The sequence below is a fragment of the Terrapene carolina genome, unplaced genomic scaffold (genome assembly GCF_002925995.2).
Source record: "Terrapene carolina triunguis isolate 2854851 unplaced genomic scaffold, T_m_triunguis-2.0 Scaffold53, whole genome shotgun sequence".
NCBI classification, from domain to species: Eukaryota; Metazoa; Chordata; order Testudines; family Emydidae; genus Terrapene; species Terrapene triunguis.
The window spans coordinates 19079729-19099728 of NW_020664404.1; the positions used below are offsets into that span (position 1 = coordinate 19079729).

The following is a 20000-nucleotide window of genomic DNA, read 5'->3' on the forward strand; positions in this document are numbered from 1 at the left end:
TCGGATGCATCCGACGAAGTGGGCATTCACCCACGAAAGCTTATGCTCCAATACATCTGTTAGTCTTAAAGGTGCCACAGGACTCTCTGTTGCTTTTTACAGATCCAGACTAACATGGCTACCCCTCTGATACTTGCTTTATAGACAAGCCCTTACTGTATTTTCTCTCTAGTCCAGTACTTCTTTTGCCCATGGTGTATTTTATAAGAGACAGTCTCATTCCTTTTAATCCTCTTTAGAAAGTGTAAAGACATTCTGAACGTTTTTTGTCCTTATCTTTTCCCAAGCTTTAGCTCAGAGGTCCCCAAACTGTGGGGTGTGCCTCTCTAGGGGTCGCAGAGGAACATTCATGGGGGTGCAGCGGAGCCCAGGTCAGCCTCCATGTGGGGCGGAGAGGGAGCACAACCCAGTCTTGCTCTGGTCCCAGCCCCAGCCTCAGCTCCCAGTCTCACCCCTGGCCTCCTGCCAGCAGCAGCTCTGCACCTGGCCCTGGCCCCAGACCCACCCATCCCTCAAAGGGACCCTGGCAGCTCCGGTCAGCACTGCCGACCAGGCTGTTAAAAGTCCGGTTGGTGGTGCTAAGTCAGGTTAGTCCCTATCTGTCCTGGCTGGCACCACGCTGCGCTCTGGAAGCGGCCAGAATGTCTGGTTCCTAAGCAGGGGGGCCATGGGGCTCCACGCGCTGCCCCCGCACCGAGCACTGGCCAATGGGAGCTGTGGGGATGGTGCCTGCAGGCGACAGCAGTGTGTGGAGCCTCCTGGCCCCCCACCTAGGACCCAGACCTGCTGGCTGCTTCCGGGGCACACGCAGTGCAGTGCCAGGACAGGCGGGCAGCCTGCCTTATCCCGCTGCACCGCTGACCGGGAGCTGCCTGAGTTAAGATTGCGCCCCAATTCCCTGCTCCAGCCCTGAGCCCCCCCCAAACTCAGAGCACCCTCCTGCACCCCAAACCCCTCATCCCTGGCCCCAGCCCAGAGCCCCCCCAACACACCCCAAGCCCCTGCCTCAACCCACAGCCCCCTCCCACACTTTGAATCCCTTGGCCTCAGCCTGGAGCCCCCTCCTGCACGCCAACCCCCTGCCCCAGCCAAGTGAAAGTGAGTGAGGGTGAATGAGAGCGAGCCACCGAATGAGGGGGAATGTAGGGGGAAGGAGGAGACTAGGGTGTTCGATTTTGTGCGACTAGAAATACCCCCAGCTGTGGCCCCAGCCTCAGCACCCTGACCCCCGTCCACTTCCCGGCCCAGCTCAGAGGGTGGGGGGCATGGACAGGGGTAGGGAGCAGCATGACCCTGAAAAGTTTGGGGACCATTGCCTTCGCTGAGTATGGGCCTTATCTGAAGCCCATTGAAGTCAACAGAAAGACTCCCACAGACTTCTAAGAGCTTTGAATCAAACCTCAAGAGCATTCTTGTTTTGGTTGCCTCCTCCTTTTTCCACAGTACAGATTTGGGGGTAGAAATGGGTGGAGGTTAACCTCAACTTTGCACTTCTGCTATATGAATTATTTGCATCCTTCCATATTAAACAACAACAAAAAAGTTTCTAAAACCAGTAGATGAATTTCAATAGGGAGACTAAAATGTTCTGAAAATTAATTTTCATAGTGGTGTTCACCACATACACTCCATGCTTGTGTCTTGAGTAGATTGTGTTACTTTTTGCAGCTCCATTCCGATATGGACAGAGGAGATGGATCAATCAAGTACATTCTCTCAGGAGAAGGCGCTGGCATTGTATTTACAATTGATGATACCACTGGGGACATTCATGCCATTCAGCGATTGGACCGAGAGGAGAGATCCCAGTATACCCTGAGGGCTCAGGCTCTGGACAGACGGACAGGCAGGCCAATGGAACCAGAATCAGAGTTCATCATCAAAATCCAAGACATCAATGACAATGAACCCAAGTTCCTGGATGGACCTTATATAGCCTCAGTTCCAGAAATGTCACCAGTAGGTAAGGTGGCTTTAAGAACATAATTTTCATTATGAGCAAATTATAATTAATCACCAATACATAAATTACCTAAGTTTTTGGCCTCTACTTTGGGTTCTTTGTTCTGCAGCATGGGAAAAAGCTTCTCTAGAACATCTCCGGCTGCTGCAAGCAAGTGTACTTGGTCTACATCAGCAGTTGCTGGTCCCACCCAGCATAGGAGGCATGTCAGTGGAAAGATGGGGGCAGGGAAGGGCATAGCTTGAATGTACTGTGCTCTAACAATCTATATGTGTGTAATGATCTCTTGGACACTCACTATGAGTCAGCGAAGGTTAGAGCACCTCTGATCTAGCTTATACCAGAAGTCGGAATTGCCCTCAGGATTGAAGCTGTGCAAAGCTAGCTTTAAGCCACCTTTGACTTCCATTCCTTTCTGGTCCTGCACCAAACTTAGCTCAGTGGACCCAAACATCTGACCCAATGTGTTTTATGCTGTTAGAAAGAGTGGGATCGAAGAAGAATTTATTGGATATTTTTTGCAGTACAGTCAGAATGCAAACAGGAGGCTTCCTGGAACCTGAGCAAAACAGGAAAACACCTTTCTATGTAAAATTCTAGTAAACATGGAAAGCATTTTTTTCCAATTTTGTCAATTTTTCATTTCCTTGGAAGAAACAATTGTTTTGTGGTGGCATAATGCTGACAAAGAAATACTGCAAGATAAATTATCTATTGTGTGCTTACAGGCAGAGCAGAGCACCACACAGTGTAGGGGCACTGGCCCTCAGGCAGGGTGGAGCACCAAACAGTCTGACATCCTAGCTCTGCAGATGGCAGGCAAACACAGGCCTTTTACTGTAAGGTGGGGAGGCTGGCAGCAAAGGGTACTAGGGGGACCTGGGCCCACCCTACTTCACCGGGTCCCAGCCCAGGGCCCTAAGAGTGGTGGAGTGTTCTGCCACTGGGTCAGTTGGAATTTAGCCAAAATATGCTGACTTGGATTCAGGCAACAAGACAACCGGACTACAGTCTGGTGTCCCTGGGCTACTTCCTACATTCCCCGCATGGTGTGCCTGTGTCTCGGGTTCATCCTCTGTCTCGCCAGGGTACATGGCTAACGGCAGGCCCAGCAATTCCTCAACATTCCTAGCAGCGGGAAGCTGGATCCTCTTCAAGCTCCAGCAGCAGGCGGGAGTCATCTGTCTCCTCTGGTGGCTCCAGCCCAGCTGAGCTGCAGGGCTTGCCTTTTATGCTTCCTGTCCCTCCCCTCTGCTTCTGGTGGGGTTGGTGCAGATGTCCTGGTTCCACACACCAGAAGGTGGATAGGGGTCAATCTCCGAGGGAGGCCATGGCGCCTCACTACAATGGCACACATTAAGTGAATTAAAAACTGGCTAACTGATAGGTCTCAAAATGTAATTGTAAATGGGGAATCATCATCTAACAGATTTGTTTTCAGTGGGGTCCTGCCAGGATCGGTTCTTGGCCTTACACTATTTAACATTTTTTTTTATCAGTGACCTGGAAGAAAACATAAAAGCATCACTGATAAAGTTTGTAAATGACACAAAAATTGAGGAAGTGGTACATAATGAAAAAGGACAGGTCACTGATTCAGAGCGATCTGGATTGCTTGGTAAACTGGGTGCAAGAAAACAGTATGGATTTTAGTATGGCTAAATGTAAATGTATACATCTAGGAACAAAGAATGCAGGCCATATTTAGGGGATGCAGGATGAGGAACTCTATCCTGGGAATCAGTGACTCTGAAAAGGATTGGGGTTGGGGGGGAGATAATCAGCTGAACATCAGATCCCAGTGTGACACTGCAGCCAAAAGAGCTAATGTGATCCTGGGATGAATAAACAGGGGAATCTCCAGTGGCAGAGCTTATTTTATTTCCATATTTGCTGGAATACTGTATCCAGTTCTGGTGTCCACGATTCAAGAAGGATATTGAAAAATGGGAGAGGGTTCAGAGAAAAGCCACAAGAATGCTTAAAGAATTGGGAGACATGCTTTATAATTGACTCAAGGAGCTCGATCTACTTACCTCAACAAAGAGAAGGTTAAGGGGTGACTTGATTTCAGTCTATAAGTATCTATATGGGGAACAAATATTTAATAATGGGCTTTTCAATCGAGAGAAAGTTATAACATGATCCACAGGTTAGAAGTTGAAGCTAGACAAATTCAGACTAGAAATAAGTCATAATTTTTTAACAGTGAGGGTAATTAACCATTGGAATAGTTTACCAAGGTTCATGGTGGATCCTCCATCATTGATAATTTTTAAATCAAGACTGGATATTTTTCTAAAAGATCTGCTCTAGGAATTATTTTGGGAAAGTTCTATGGCCTGTGTTATACTAGAGGTCAGACTAGGATACTCACAGTGTTCCCTTCTGGCCTTGTAATCCATGACACTATGAGATCCAATATAATAGAACAGTTGTTATGGATTAAAACTTGTTAGAACTGTTTTCTTTCTTCCCAGTTATGAATTTAATAAGGGTCTACCCCGTTGTGTTTTTTGTTTTGTTTTGTTTTTTTCAGGCACCTCTGTTATCCAGGTGACAGCAACAGATGCTGATGATCCAACCTATGGGAACAGTGCCAGAGTAGTCTACAGTATTCTCCAGGGGCAACCATATTTCTCTGTGGACTCCAGAACAGGTATTTCATTTCAACAAGGAATCAGTCAAAAAGTATGACTTCTCTTAGCTTTCATTCATTATGGACCACGTTCTTCCTCAAGGAAACACCCAGTTTGTATTAAACACCAGATGGACACAGGAGAGCAAAACTATTGGGGCAGAAAGAAAGTTAAAAGACAAAACACACTATCCAACTCTTATTTCTATATATAAGAGCCAGGATATAACAGTTTTATGTTGGAGGTTAAGCATCATTGCAATAGAGATCTTCAGAGCAAGAATATGCCCTCTGCAGTAGCATATTCCTCTAAATTACCAAATTCTGCATTGATGGAGTCGGCTTTATTTTGTACTGTTACCATTCTTGTAGACTATCATTTCAATGAAGTCTTCAGCAGATCTGGTTGTTCACAAATCCACATGTAAAAAAATCTTAATACTAATGAAGCTAAGAAAGTAGAAGCAAACAAATGCAGTTAGCTGAACTAGTCCTATCTAAGGGTTTATTTATTAAGAGTCCTAGATTTATGTACGGGACGCTGCATATGACACACACCCACATAATGTCTATCATAGGAGGAATCGTACATTTTTTTGACAACTCCAAGGGGCCAACTGTAGTGTTAAGGTCAGAAACTCATGAAAGGATATTTATTGTTAAACCCTAGGAGAACAAAATAAAAAGAAATACCATATAACTCACTTTTAAAAGTTACCAGTACATGAAATATGTCCATTATCCAAGAAGAAACTTAGATACGGTTTGTTCTTTCCTGAGCCCTATTATACATAGACAAAACAGAGCTATTTATTTAGTATTCGGGTTATAAACCATAGAATGAGTAAGCCCTTAATCATTTTTGTTTTCAGATACTTAAAGATTTCTAAGAGGGTGAAGTGAGGACATTTGCTGTATTAAGGGGCAGAGAGGGGACACAGTCTATAAAGTATTCACACACACAGGAACCATTTTGCAATGCTAAGTACTTTCACATTCCAGTGGGAATTGAAGATCCACAGCACTTAATGGGCAGTGCTCAACTTCTTGCAGAATCAGGCTCATAAAAACTGCAGGTGGCAACATTTAAACAGTGCACTTGTGAATTGTGTGCATTCGTTTCTATTTCTTTCTTAGTATATAGGATGATAGTTGCCGCTGCAATATCATTTTAGTGCTGTTTTGTTAAGCCCCACACATAGTGTGTCTGCTAAAAGTAACCACTAAAAGTACGTAGAATTCAGCAAGGGCAGTCAGGTATAAAAAAAAGAAAAGAGAAAAAGACTTTAAAGCCTTAAGAAGGGAAGGGGTGCTGAGGTGCGGATGAGAATAGCCTAAATAAAGAAGAGGTCAGTTACACTACCAGAATCCCTGAAGCAGGAGACCAAGAGAGAGCTAAGGATCTAAAAGTCCAGAGAGCTATAGCCTTGTGAGTTCCTGCTTTTATAAGCGAAAGCAACAATCTGCTTTAGTGAGTCAGCAAAGGCAGTGATTGCATCGGATGGCTCTTTGCAGACTCTATAAGAGAAGTATTGCTGCCACCTCATGTTCTTTTTCAGTAATGTTACCATAGAAGAAAGTAGACTGCATTGAACTGTGGATTTTTGCGTGATTACCAATAGCAATTTCTGTCCTCCCAACCCTGAGATGTAAATTACAAAATAAACTACCAGTCTTTCTTAATAGAATATCCACAGGAGACAAAATGGAGACTGAGGGCCAAATTCTGTTCTCATTTACACTGGAGTTGATGTGAATGAACTCCATTGGCTTCATTTGAATCACTCTAGATCTACACTAGTGTGATTGAGAGCATAGTCTGACCCCATTCTTTTAAATTAGAAGCAACTGTGTTTGTTTGTTTTTTATTAAAACCAGCTCTGTCCTGTTTTGCATATTGTTTAACCAGGATTTCTTTTCTGTCCTAAAACCTATTAAAAAAAAATCTTACAGGCTTAATTAGGACAGCTCTAATGAACATGGACAGAGAAGCAAAAGACTATTATGAAGTGATTATCCAGGCCAAGGATATGGGTGGACAGCTGGGAGGATTAGCTGGGACAACCACAGTCAACATCACCCTCTCTGATGTCAATGACAATCCACCCAGATTTCCACAGAGTGAGTATCTGCTGCATTACAATGTTACTGAAGAGGGAAGATGGGTTGAAATACTTGCATGATGAATATCTGCACTTACTTTGACCTTTTCAAATGGAATCAACCCATGACTAGAGTAGGGCACAAAACAATTTTCCTATCCCCCTTAGCATTTTTGAAATTTTTTACTGTCTCAAAACAGGATGAAAAGTCAAAATCTCAAAAAAATTCTGAGAACTGATGATCCAAAACAAATATCAGATCTTGTTATTGTTTCAATAATTTCAAAACATGTATTGATGTAGACATTTTAAAATCTTATTTTAATGAAAAGGTTTTTTTCAAATTGAAAAAAGCATCCCATTTTGACATTTCAAAATTTTTCAAAAAAAAGTTTTAATCAGAATATTTGTCAAAACTGACCCTTTCCCGCAAACAGTTTTAGTTTAGACAAATTGACATTTTCCAAGCCAAAAAATAAAAAAAATTCTCGACCAGCTGTATCCCTGCCCCCCCCCCTTTTTTTAAACCTATTTATTTTTGGTTTTTATGGTTTTGTTTTTCCTTTTTAAATTTAGGAAATCAGTGGCATTCCTTTATCCCTAGATTAGATACTGCAGGCCTTTGGCAAGTGGGTTTCCATGTACTACTTTGTTTGTTTTCTCATCCTTAGCATGGAAGGATGTCTGTCTCAAGGGTTGGGAGGAGGAGAGAGAAAGGGATTTAATTCAGCAATTGAGTTTAGCCTCTCCTCTTTGAGAGTCTGTTGTTTGTGCTGAATAGTATGGAATAGTTTTGCTGGCAGACTGTTCCCCAGTAAAAATTCAACTGAACTCACCAAAAGATTATTTAAAGTCTAAGGCATATGATGATTTCAAAAAGGTTAGTTTGGATTTACACGGGTGTAACTCAAAGCAAGATTTGGCTCATTATGCCCTTCTCTAAATCCATCCCCTAATGGCCTGATCCTAAGCAAAGTCCATTGAAGTCAATGGAAAGACTCCCTTTAACTTCAGTGGCTTGAGCAATGCCCATATTTTCTTAGACTAACAGCCTGATATTCTAGTTATTTTTAATGTTTTCAGCACTTTTGTCTGTTCCTTTTCTCCTCCTCCCTTTACATAGCCTGATTTGCTAAAACCGAACTCAGCTGAGAGCACCCTCCAGCAAAACCATCACTGCATATTGCTTTTTATTTTCTTCCTCCTCTTCCCCTTGTTAATCAAGTCTGACTTGATGCATGTTATTGATGTTATTTCTATTTTTAAAACAACATCAAGTGGAGAGACTTGGTGTCAATCCTATGGATTAGGAAAAATGGTAATAAATGACATCAGGCCCCATCATTGATGCTGTCCTTTAGGATGGAGTTAAATAAATGGTATAGTTAAGAGAGCTTGTTCAAGCATGGAGCTGAGCTAGGGTGGCAGATAATATCATAAGCACAGTATTTGTGCTTTTTTTAAAAAAAAGAAACCTACGTTATTAAATTGCAGTTCTCTCTTTCCCCAGGCCTGCTGTTAAAGCAGATCAGTTATGCACTAATTCTGCTCTCATTTCATTTTGAGTTGCCATTGGAAGCACTGGTGTTTTGATGAAAATCACTTAAATATGCCACCAACAGGCAGCTTACTGAAACTCAGCAAGGCAAATCCAAATTAGTGATGGCTTCCTAAATGGAGATGACCCTTTGCTTTTCAGCCTGGAAAAAAGAACCTTTAACTGGACCTCTCTTCAGACTGCTGGATTTGTTGACTGTGGCCAGTCCTCTGAATTCCTGTACAGTTTTTGTTCCAGTCATGTTTTTTTCCCCCTCCCCCTCCACTTCTCTTGCCAGAACATTATCAGATGAGTGTGCTGGAGTCCGCTCCAGTCAGCTCCACTGTGGGCCGTGTTGTTGCTAAAGACCTGGATGAAGGCATTAATGCTGAAATGAAATACAGCTTTGTAGATGGAGATGGACTGGATGTCTTTGACATTAACACTGATCCTAATTACCAAGTTGGCATCATAACTGTGAGAAAGGTAGTAAGTTTTCTTTTTATATCCATTTATACAGCTAATAGTTCCGGTTACATTTCATGGGTGCAATATTCTGTTATAGCTACTGTAACTTGGTTCCCATTACATGACAATAGCTTCTTTCCTGTTATGAAACACCATTTCTTTAACACGCTTTGCTAAAATATGAAAACGGGCTGTATTCTCAGGAAAAAACCTTAAAAAGAGGGTACAGTGATATAAATAAATATGTACATAAATGTCCCAGTTCAGTATTTATCCATGTAAATAACCTTTGTAGCTTAATTACACAACAGTGTGAGTGATGTGATCAATATTTGCATTTGAACTGTAGACATTTTTCATGCTGGTGTCCCATAAACAATAATAAAGCAAGCCGAAGAATTATTTATAAACCAATAAAAACCAGGCAGTTTTTTTAATTGCTGCATGAAGATCCATAAATGCTAATTAGAAGCTCTACTTTAAAATGGCAGCTGTGAAATTGCTAGTATTTTGTACCGCAGGCTACACAGAAAGGAATATAGTATTTTGCTTAGAGTATCTCCTGCAGGATATTTATTCTATAATTTTATATAAATGTTAGTTGTTGAACTCTCTTTCTAGATTCTGAATTGTTATACCTATTGTTATACCTTTTCCTAGGCATATCTAGTACACTCATAATGAAATACAGACTCTGTTTGAATAGCCTAAGCCAAAATCATCCACTAAAATGGAGTGACACACAGGATGGATTTGATCCTCTACCTTTCCAGATTACTGTCCCCCTTTCAGGAGTCTGATTTTCTTGCGTACCCCAAGTTTCACCTCACTTAAAAACTACTCGCTTACAAAATCAGACATAAAAATACAGAAGTGTCACAGCACACTATTACTGAAAAATGGCTTCCTTTCTCATTTTTACCCTATAATTATAAAATAAATCAATTGGAATGTAAATATTGTACTTACATTTCAGTATATAGTGTCTATTGAGCAGTATAAACAAGTCATTGTATGAAATTTTAGTTTGTATTGACTTTGCTAGTGCTTTATACATAGTCTGTTGTAAAACTAGGCAAATATATAGATGAGCTGATGCACCCCCTGGAAGACTTCTGCGTACCTCCAGCTGAGAACCACTACTCTAGTTCTTTAGGCCAAGATTCAGCAAAGCATTTAAGCATAAGTATGCAGTACTATAAAAGATGCATTGTAGAACATACCAAATGAGAAGAATATCTAACACCAACACGGTCAGGTACATCTCATTCTAGGCTACCAGAGTTTATATGTTTGTATAACTGTGTGTGCCTATGGTATTTTATAAGATTATTAATTTGTGTATAGCCACACCCCATTTTGGAAAAGTTCTCATTCAGATCAAAATTTCAAACCCCCAAGGGCAGCAGAAGTGACAAACTGTGTGTTTTGCTTGTTCTGTAGAGCTACAAAGTTTGTACCCAGAATTCAGCTCTGTGATTTTTGTTTTGGACCCATCTCTACTAAACAGTATGTAGTCAGTCTATATTAACAAACAAAAACAAAAGGATTTAGTTTTCCTGTCACACTATTAACAGACTCAAAGGCTAACATATCTGTAGTGCAACCTAAACTTTGGAGTCAATTAAATAGTAATTTCATGATGTCAAGTGAGTCCAGTGTCTGGGGCAAAGGATTGGGAGCTAAAAAAAATCCTAAACTGTTGTAATGCCGACAGCCATTGATGCATGCAGAGACATTGAGCAAGTGTGCAACAATCCAGCTGTAAAACTGGATTAAAAAGTAGCTATGGGTAAATCTTAAAAAGTCTGGCGTGCCAGTTCAATCCAGATAATTTCTCAAATGTACCAAAAATTAGCTGAACTTCTTCGATCTGTAAAACTGGTCTGGAAATCGTGTTAGAATAGACATTCTTTCTGGCCCGAGAACTTCACTGAAAACCAGATGATCCATATGAACAGAGAAAAGGGCCAAATCCTAATGTCCTTGCTTAAACCTTTACTTGGCAAAATTACCATTGGCTTCAATTGGAGTTTTGCCAAATAAAGACTGTGTGACCAGGCCTCAGTAATGAGCTACTTGATACAACAGTGATGAGGAGCAATGAAATAAATAGACAATGGAGCTGGTCACTAGCGTAAGATCACAGGGTTTGCAGGACTTCTGGAGTTAGCTCCATGACACTTTGATCTAAAAGCCACCTGGGGAACAGCTTCTCACCAGCTACCTTCCCCCTACTCTGACTGTTCCTTCTCCATCCTGCCTCCTACTGGCTTGCTAGTAGATAGCTTGAGTCAGCAAATAGTCTAATACTTTGTATTTCTATAGCTCCTTCCATCCAAAGACCTCAAAGCATTTCAAACTTTAGTGAGTTCAGCATCTCTAAGTAGGTGGATCTGTCTTCTCAGCTGGAAAGCGGAGCTCCTGGCTCTGACTCCCCTTGTGTGAGAAAGTAGTTCTGCTTTGAGGACTGTCCCTATGGGTGCTCCACTGTAGGTGTAAGTGCGCTCTTGCACCTCTAATCGGAGATTTTGGGTAGCAGTGTCCGTTGACCCTGAGCATGTGCCCTCCCTCGAGGCTCTCTACCACTGCGCAGGCAAACCCCGCTCACTTCCTTCTCCACCGCCCTTGGCCTCGAACAGAGTGAGCAGTCATCCTTTCCTTATCTGCATCATTAGCATAGGTAGTTGTTTTTGTTTCTTTTGTTCTACTTAATAGTTAGTGTTTCCTTTTCTTTACTCTTTTGGGATTAAAAAATGAGAGAGAGAGAGAGAGAAGAGAACGTTTGTTTCCTGCCCTGTCTGGGGGCATTTCCCCTGCCCCTCCTGCTGGCGTTTAGTAGACCCTGTGTTTTTTCAGTTTAAAAAAAAGAAGGAAAAGAAGAAGAGGAGTAAAGAGGACTTTTTTCTGCATTCCTCACTGCAGCGGATGAGAGCCCCCCGCCCAGAGGCGTGCCTGGCTCTCCCTGCTCCAAGAGGTGCCTCTCCTGCAAGGACTCGATTCCTGTAACGGCCAGACACACTCACAGAAGTGCTTCACCTGCCACAGCTAAAGTAGCCATCTAGCAGGAACTCAGAGCTGAAGTTAAAACTCCCCCTTATGGAGAAGGCACTTCAGTCTCCAGGGGACTCCGGTGCTGACCTCGGATCAAAGGGCATAGAGTCATGGGAAAAGCCAGCCGACTCCCCCGGTAAAGGCTCATAAAAAGGGCCCCAAGTAGTTGGCCAGCCAGAGGGGCTCCCCAGTGCAGCCACCTGGGTACTGACAGCACCAGTAGCACGGTACCCAGAAGGAGGCCTCCACTATGAGCTCTGCTGTGCGGCACCGGCTGGCGGCACCACCTCTGGCAGTCAGGCTCTGAGGCAATGGTACCGCCCCCTAAGGAGACAGACAATACTGTACTGTCTCTAAAAGAGCGGCACAGAGAAACCTTTTGTTACCAGGTGCGACAAAACTCCCATCTAAGGAGTGCTCTGCACCTTCCCAACTATCAGTACTGACAGCATACCACACACACGCCTCTGCAGTACCAAGTGAGCCCATAGTACCACATGAGCTCTGGTACGCTGGAGACCTGTGACCCTGGTACCCAGGGAAAGACAATTAACGTACCATCTCTAAAAGGGTAGCATCGACAAAACTTTCTGTACTGGGTGCAACAAAACTCATCTAGGGAGTGCTCTCAACCATCGGTACCAACAAAGTACCATGGACACTTCGCCATGGTACCGAATGAGCCCAGGGTACTCCATGGTCTCTGGTACCCTAGAGACCTGATGGTTGGTGAAGAACTGCAATCCCCATTACTCAGTACCAGGGCCCTGGTACCGAGCACATCCTAGCAGTTGGAATCGCTCTTGGCACCAGGCCACGTACCGCCAATACTCTAGTCAGCGCCACTCTTACCCAGTGACGAGTCTGACAGTGGCCAGGAGAAGGTCATTTCCCTGGCCCCCTCATCGTGGCCCACAGTTACAATACAAGGGTCCTCCCCACTTCCATTGAGCCAACCCACAAACCCTGGGGTAAGCCCACCGCCCATGCCCGCCCTCCTTCCCCCACTCTCCCATGGCTATATTGCAATCCTTGGGCGATGTGTACACACATCGTGGCCATCCAGATGGTCTTCCAGAGCCCCTGACCCAGGGGAGGAGGAAGCTTTTTCAGAACAGGAAGGACTTGAAGCTACCCCTCCAGCACACTTCTCCTCATCTCCACCAGATGAGGCTGTACTGCTTCCCCCCCGCCCATCACCGTAATCAAAGAGTAGTTATTAATGGTTCCCAATCCTGCTGGAAAGGTATAACAAGTGGGGTTCCGCAGCGGTCTGTTTTGGGACCAGCTCTGTTCAATATCTAGCCTCTAAGGATAGAACGAGAAGCAATGGGCTTAAACTGCAGCAAGGGAGGTTTAGGTTGGACATTAGGAAAAAGTTCCTGTCAGGGTGGTTAAACACTGGAATAAATTGCCTAGGGAGGTTGTGGAATCTCTGGAGATATTTAAGAGTAGGTTAGATAAATGTCTATCAAGGATGGTCTAGACAGTATTTGGTCCTGCCATGAGGGCAGGGGACTGGACTCAATGACCTCTCAAGGTCCCTTCCAGTCCTAGAATCTATGATTTTAAAAACTTTCTGGATCTTACCAAGAGGGTGGCAGATGAGATGCAGATTCCCCTACACGAGGTGGCAGATACACGTCACAAGTTGGTGGATATGTTGCACACCACCTCCTCATTCAGAATTGCCCTCCCAATTAATGAGGCGATTCTAGATCCTACCAAAGTCATCTGGCAGACACCAGCCTCCATCGCACCATCCAGCAACAGAGCCAAAAATAAAAATAATTAAAAAGAAAATACTACATCCCGCACAAAGAGACAGACTTTGTTTCAACATCTACAGCCCAACTCCATCATAGTGGAGAGGGCCCTCTTGTATGCCTTTTCCCAGTTTCCTCTTCTATCCAAGGTCCTGTTGAAAATTCAATGAGACAAAGCAAGTTATTGTGATTGCCCCTCCTGGCCGTGACAAGTCTGGCTCCCTTACCTGACTGTAGCAGGCTGCTGGTGCAGAAGCACCTAATTAGCCCCTGCCCGGTCAGCTCCAATCAAGGGAAGCAGATCGGGGCTGATGGAAAAGGCCTAATGCCGGCCTGAAGATTGGCAACACCTGCTGGCCTGACATGCCAAGGGCTATAAAGGCTGGGAGGGAGCCAGAAGGCAGGGGGGCAGCAAGGGAGAAGTCAGTCGGGGAGGGAGCTGGAAGCCTCCTAGCTGAAAGCTGACTCTGCATGTAAAGGAGGTAATCAAACCTGTAAAGCTTGTATATAGATGGACACTGGTGGTGGGACAACAATAAGTAAATAAAGACACGGGTGTTGCACAACCCTGAAGCCTCTCCAAACTTATTGGGGCAGGCAAGTGGGCCCCAGGAAGAGGGGCGGGTCGTGAACCCTGTTACACTGCCACAAATGGCAATATGCCCTCCTGTTCCTCTTCGGCCCATTCCTCACCTGCTCTTTCAATACAATGGGCTGATCCTTCACCCCAACCTGCAGGTCCTCTGCCTCCAGGCTGGGCTCCTTCTTAGTTCCCAGGCTTAGAGGCAGAATGCTCTGATGAGCTGAAAGATATGTTGCCACACAGCCAAAAGTTGACGACTTGACATAGTTACCTACAAAATAGAAATGATTCCAAGATTGTCATTCTAAACACATAGACCCAACCTCATCTTCCCTCCCTCTGCTTTTGCACTATATTTTAGACCTCAAGAGGTCAAAACTCTCACTCAGCTCCCTTAAGGTACATCTCACATGAAAATTGCTTTCCACTGCCAGGTAGACAGATACTTGGTGTTTGCTCACCTGTTGATGAGTAGATTCCTTAAGGGCATTGGGAATCTCTTCCCGCATGTGACACCACCCGTTCCAGCCTGGGACCTTAATCTAGTTCTCAGGGCTTTGACTAGGCTTCCCTTTATGTCCATGACAACTTGCTCTCTCTTACACCTGTCCATGAAGACAGCATTTCTAATTGCCATCGCCTCAGCTAGGCACATAGGAGAAATAGTGGCCCTGATGGCTCACCCACCATTCACCGCCTTTTTTTAAAGACAAAATAACTCTAAAGACATATCCCAAGTTTCTCCCTACTTTCTCTGCACTTTCCATATGAATCAACAGATCCATCTTCCTGTTTTTTCCCAAAACCACATTGTGACAACAGGGAGACGATTCTGCAATTGCTAGATGTTAGAAGGACACCAGCGTTCTATTTGGACTGGACTAAGGACTTTAGGAAATCCCCTAAACTCTTCCTTTCATCCACAGAAAGATCCAAAAGCTCTGATATCGGTTCAAAGACTATCCAAATGGGTCTCTGCTTGCATTAATCACAGTTATCAAGGGCGCAACCTGGTGCTGTCCAGAATCCATATGCATGCCACGAGGTCAATTTCTACCTCGGTCCCATTCCTATCTTGGTAATCTGTAGAGCAATGACTTGGGCCTCAGCCCATACGTTCACAGAACATTATGCGATCACTGAAGATTTGGCCGCCGATGCCATCTTTGACTCCACAGTACTCTCTGTAGTAACAGACTCCACTCCAAAGTCCCAGCCTCCAGTGGTGGGTACTGCTCAGGAGTCACCTACAGTGGAGCACCCATAGGGACACTACTCGAAGAAGAGGAGGAAGTTACTCACCTTGTGCAGTAACTATGGTTCTTCGAGACGTGTCCCCCTGTGGTTGCTCCACAACCCACCCTCAGCCCCTCTACTTCAGAATTCTCTATAGGGCTCTGTGGTGGTGAAGTAAGTGAGGGGGGTTTGCCCGTGCAGTGCTACATAGCCTTGAGGCAGACCACGAGGGAGGGAGAGCACATGCATGGGCTCAACTGTCACTGCTCCCAAAAATCTCCGATTAGAGGCGCAGGGGTGCACATGCACCTAGAGTGGAGCACCCATAGGGGGACACATCTCGAAGAACCATCGGTGCTGCACAAGGTGACACAAACTGGCTCAGCAGAGGATAGCAATTACAGCAAACTACTGACTTCCACCTTGGTGGTGGGGGGCGAGTGCACAATGACCTCTGCTGCCTATGGGTCTGGGAGAACTTCTGCCATTTATGCGGTGCCCTCCCACATACCTACCACAACTGGCCTTCCCCTTCATTCTCCTTGAATGCACTCCAGTGGAAAACACTCAGGCCTGATTCCCAGGTGCCCTGGCACCCAGCCCTCTCACAATTCCACTACCCATCTAATTTTGTTCTGTTGTCAAAAAGAAAAGAATGACAAAGATTGAAAGTCAATAGTGCTCCAAGAGGTTGGGAATAGATGTACAAGCCTCAATCAGCTCCACCTCTATAGTGAATTAAGTGGGTTAATGATCTGCTCTATGCAAGGCAGTTTCATGGTTCGAAGGTTACAAAATACCAGGCTAAATACCATAAAATCCATGATTTTTTACAGTACACTGTATGCCTCTGAAAACTGGGCTATCGCATTATAGGCACAAAGTTTGTTTTGCTCAGACTCTGCACCAATTAAGGGGATTCTACTGATCTGTTTTCCACCGTAAAATTCCCTACATGTTAAGGGTTTGTGAACATTTAGTTATTAGAACTGCAGGAAATTAAATTTGCAGCAGGGTCCCCTATAACTTTTAACTATAACTTTGCAATTGCTTTTGCTTCCACTAGACTTATGGATAGCACTTGATTGGGTGAACAATTTTCAGGCCTTCAGTTGTTTCAAACAGAACCCTTCCTCTCATCACTTTAGTTGTTGGGTTTTTAGTTAAATACAGAATGTTCCTGATACAATTGCCCCTTCAGGATTTATTTTCAACTAAAAATATTTAGACGCGGTATTTGGCATAAAGACTGACCATGTAATAGAGATAAATCTGTGGAAAGATACTGAGATGCAGTAAAAAGGGGGGAAGCATTTATATTAGGCACGCAGGAGGCTGCAGCCTAACACAATGAATTCAACGGGCTTAACACAGTCCTTTTCTCTTCCTCAGCCTTTAAGTTTTGAGAGCAAGAAAAGCTACACTTTAAAAGTAGAGGGCACCAATCCCCACCTGGAAATGCGTTTCCTGAATCTGGGCCCCTTCCGAGACACCACGACTGTGCACATCATTGTGGAGGATGTGGACGAGCCACCGGTGTTTGAGCCTAGCTTCTACTTTGTGGAAGTGCCTGAGGATGTGGAGATTGGAACTACCATACAAATTATTTCTGCCAGGGACCCTGATGTGACCAACAACTCAATCAGGTTTTTCATAGTGTTTTTTTAGCTTTTCTTGTTATCCAGAGATTTTCTACTGTATGTCTTAGGCCAGATACTCAGCTGGTGTAAATTGAAACCCCCATTGCAGATCTGTCTTCATAGTGTGTTGTAGGTAATCAATTCTCTTCTCTCTTTTCCCTTCTGTTTCAAAGCACATTGTTACATGCAACCTATCTTTGTCAACAGTTCAGCTATACAAATACATTTGTAATAGATAGAGTGCATGCTAATAACATATGCCTGGACCACTCAATTATATATTGTGACATTCAAGCTGCTTAGCTAGATATTCCCATAAGCAATAAAGGAAGGTAAACTACATTCACAGTCACGGGAGCTTCATGTCTACAATTCAGCCAGGAACCAAAAGAATGAGCTGCATGATTATCTCTCTCATTTCCAGAGTGGCAGCCAAGTCTTACCAGAAAAGACCAATGTTCTTTGAGACCATCTCATGTATTCAGCGTTGAAACTTACATAAAGTTGCAGGTTCATTGCATTTTCATAGACCTGCGGATAACCCTTAAAGTTTCTCTGATCTATGCAAGCAGTTGCTATATTGTTTCCCTCCCTCTGTGCAAGTTCAGCTTCTCAGCTGCCTGGCTTCAGGATCTTTACAGAGAAGCACAGCAGGAACGCTAGATGCTGAGTTGTTACAATTTTTGAAGGGACAGTGAAATCCTTATATGTGGCTTTATGGGCTTCACATAAGGAGGGAACCTGGTAGACACAAAGCCTGTTCTGCTTAGTGCACCATTTTCCCCTAGAAGGGCTCTCTCTAAGATGTATGCTTTCCTTTTTCCTACATCATGTCAAATGTTTCTAACTCCTAACTAGATTATGAGACTATCCTTCATTCGGCTCTGTGCTTCTCATCTTAGTCTTTCCTTCAGTATCAATCAAACTACGTCATTCTGCTCTCTCTGCCTCAGGGTCTTATCATTCTAATCATTTTCTGGCATCATCCACACGCTGCAGCTTTGTAGTGAAAACAAGTTCGTGTGCATTTGTGAAAAAATAGATCTGTAGACACAAAAGGTAGATATATGTGCATGTTTTTACTGTAGTTTTGAGTTTTTCCCAGGACTTTTCAGCTAACTCAGTTGAGAGCAAGCTTTTTAAGGGGGGAAAAAATACAAACAGCAAGGCAAGAACAACTATTTAAATTCAGGTTTCAGAGTAGCAGCCATGTTAGTCTGTATCCGCAAAAAGAACAGGAGTACTTGTGGCACCTTAGAGACTAACAAAAAGTGGGCTGTAGCCCACGAAAGCTTATGCTCAAATAAATTTGTTAGTCTCTAAGGTGCCACAAGTACTCCTATTTAAATTCAGGCGCAATAAAAAATATGCTCCAGTATTTACATACACATTTTCTTGTGTGCAGCCTCCCTTTCCTCCTGCATTGTAAATACACAGAGAGAAACAAAATATGAGTGATTTGGGTAAATAAAGATGTAGAAATCAATTATTGCTCCTCCACTGCCTTGCACCTCATTTGGCCAGTTACATCGACGCCTAATGAGAGCAAAATCAGAATGGTAGTGTTTTACACCATCCTTGCACTCACTGGTGTAAATGACTGCACAAGATGCAAGGTTGGGGAGAATCTGGCCCTCGTAGTGCAAAATCAAAGGAGGAGAAAAACATACACTCAACGCATCAGAAATGATTCCACCAGAAACTAAGGTTGTAATCCAAAAAAAAAAAATTTAATCAAAAATGCCTTTTTTTTTTCAAATTTGAAAATAAATTTAAAGCGCCAGAAGGGCACACTAAACACATGGGAATGCTCAAATCCTCTTATTCCCAGCTTCTGGCATCTGGACTCCCCCACTGAGAGACTCCGATTGCTGGAAATGTGGCTTGATTACTGCTGAGTGACTAAGGAAGATTATTAAAACAGTACAATGGAAGTGAGCATGGAAGACTAGTTATTAATCGGAGATAGTGTGTGGAGAAAGCCTCCATCTGTGCTTTGTGACATCACTGATTAATGCTGAACCACTAATCAGAAGGCTATATTCACTTTGATACTAGCTGGTCTTAAACTGTCATAGGAAAAATCTTTTTATAGACCTCCTACAAGAATGATTATTATAGAAAAATACAGCAACTCTCATGCAGATTTCGGTCATAAATCTAATGCCTCAAAAATCTCTATTTAAAATAGAAAAAATACCCTGTTTTCCCCTTCTCTCGCTTTTTCTGGAGGAAATAATTGCTGTTTCTTTCTCAAGTGCATAGCTTTACCGTGTTTTGTATTGCCAGTGCTATACAGCATGATGCTGTCTTAAAATCAGTCTTGCATGTTTGTTCTGCTGATTGTAAAGCAGAAAAAATTCAAAATAATGGTCCTGATTCTGGTTCTGTTGAGGTCAGTGGATAAACTCATATTCAGTTCAATGAGAGCACTGTGGATTGGGCCAACAGTGGTGGAAATGGGTCTAAACTATAATCTAAGGAATGGTGCTTGGATTGGTGCCTGGTGATAGCTTTTGATGGAGTGTCTATCTTAGATAGATAGCTGTAATAGATTAACAATATACATTACAGTTACACATTATACATTACACATCAGCAACTTCCCAAAGACAGACAGACAGACAGAAAGAGTCTACTCTAGTCTTTAATTTAGTGTGAAAATTAAAGGTATTTATCACCTACAGAAAAGCATCATAATACTGCAGAAAAAGTGGTCTTTGCTTCCAAAGGCCAAATGTTCTTTTACACAACATAAAATGAATCTGTAGACCTCATTACTGCAGGATATCATTGATGCAAATAGAAATCAAAAAATGATTACACATTATAGGCTCATTGAAGACTCTCAGAGCCAGAATGGTACTGAGGGGCAGATGAACTGCCTCCACAGCAGTGGCTGGATGCACTTCTGCCAGGGCCGGCACCAGCCCAGCAAGCAGGTGCTTGGGGCGGCCAAGGGGAAGGGGCGGCACGTCGGGCTGTTCGGCGGCGGGTCCCTCTCAGAGGGAAG

The 20000-nt window shown here is 43.5% G+C and overlaps 1 protein-coding gene across 2 annotated transcripts in view; it reads left to right on the forward strand.

Moving 5' to 3' along the window:
* CDH20 (cadherin 20) overlaps nucleotides 1-20000 on the forward strand; it is a 53335-nt gene that overhangs the window by 5965 nt on the left and 27370 nt on the right. Inside the window, exons 2-6 of one of the 2 annotated variants that reach the window (XM_024203501.2) lie at nucleotides 1669-1963; nucleotides 4503-4622; nucleotides 6555-6722; nucleotides 8539-8726; nucleotides 16740-16993. In XM_024203501.2, coding sequence (XP_024059269.2) covers nucleotides 1669-1963; nucleotides 4503-4622; nucleotides 6555-6722; nucleotides 8539-8726; nucleotides 16740-16993 — 1025 coding nt within the window. The remainder of the gene's footprint in view (nucleotides 1-1668; nucleotides 1964-4502; nucleotides 4623-6554; nucleotides 6723-8538; nucleotides 8727-16739; nucleotides 16994-20000) is intronic. The other variant, XM_026657331.1, reaches the window with a different exon arrangement.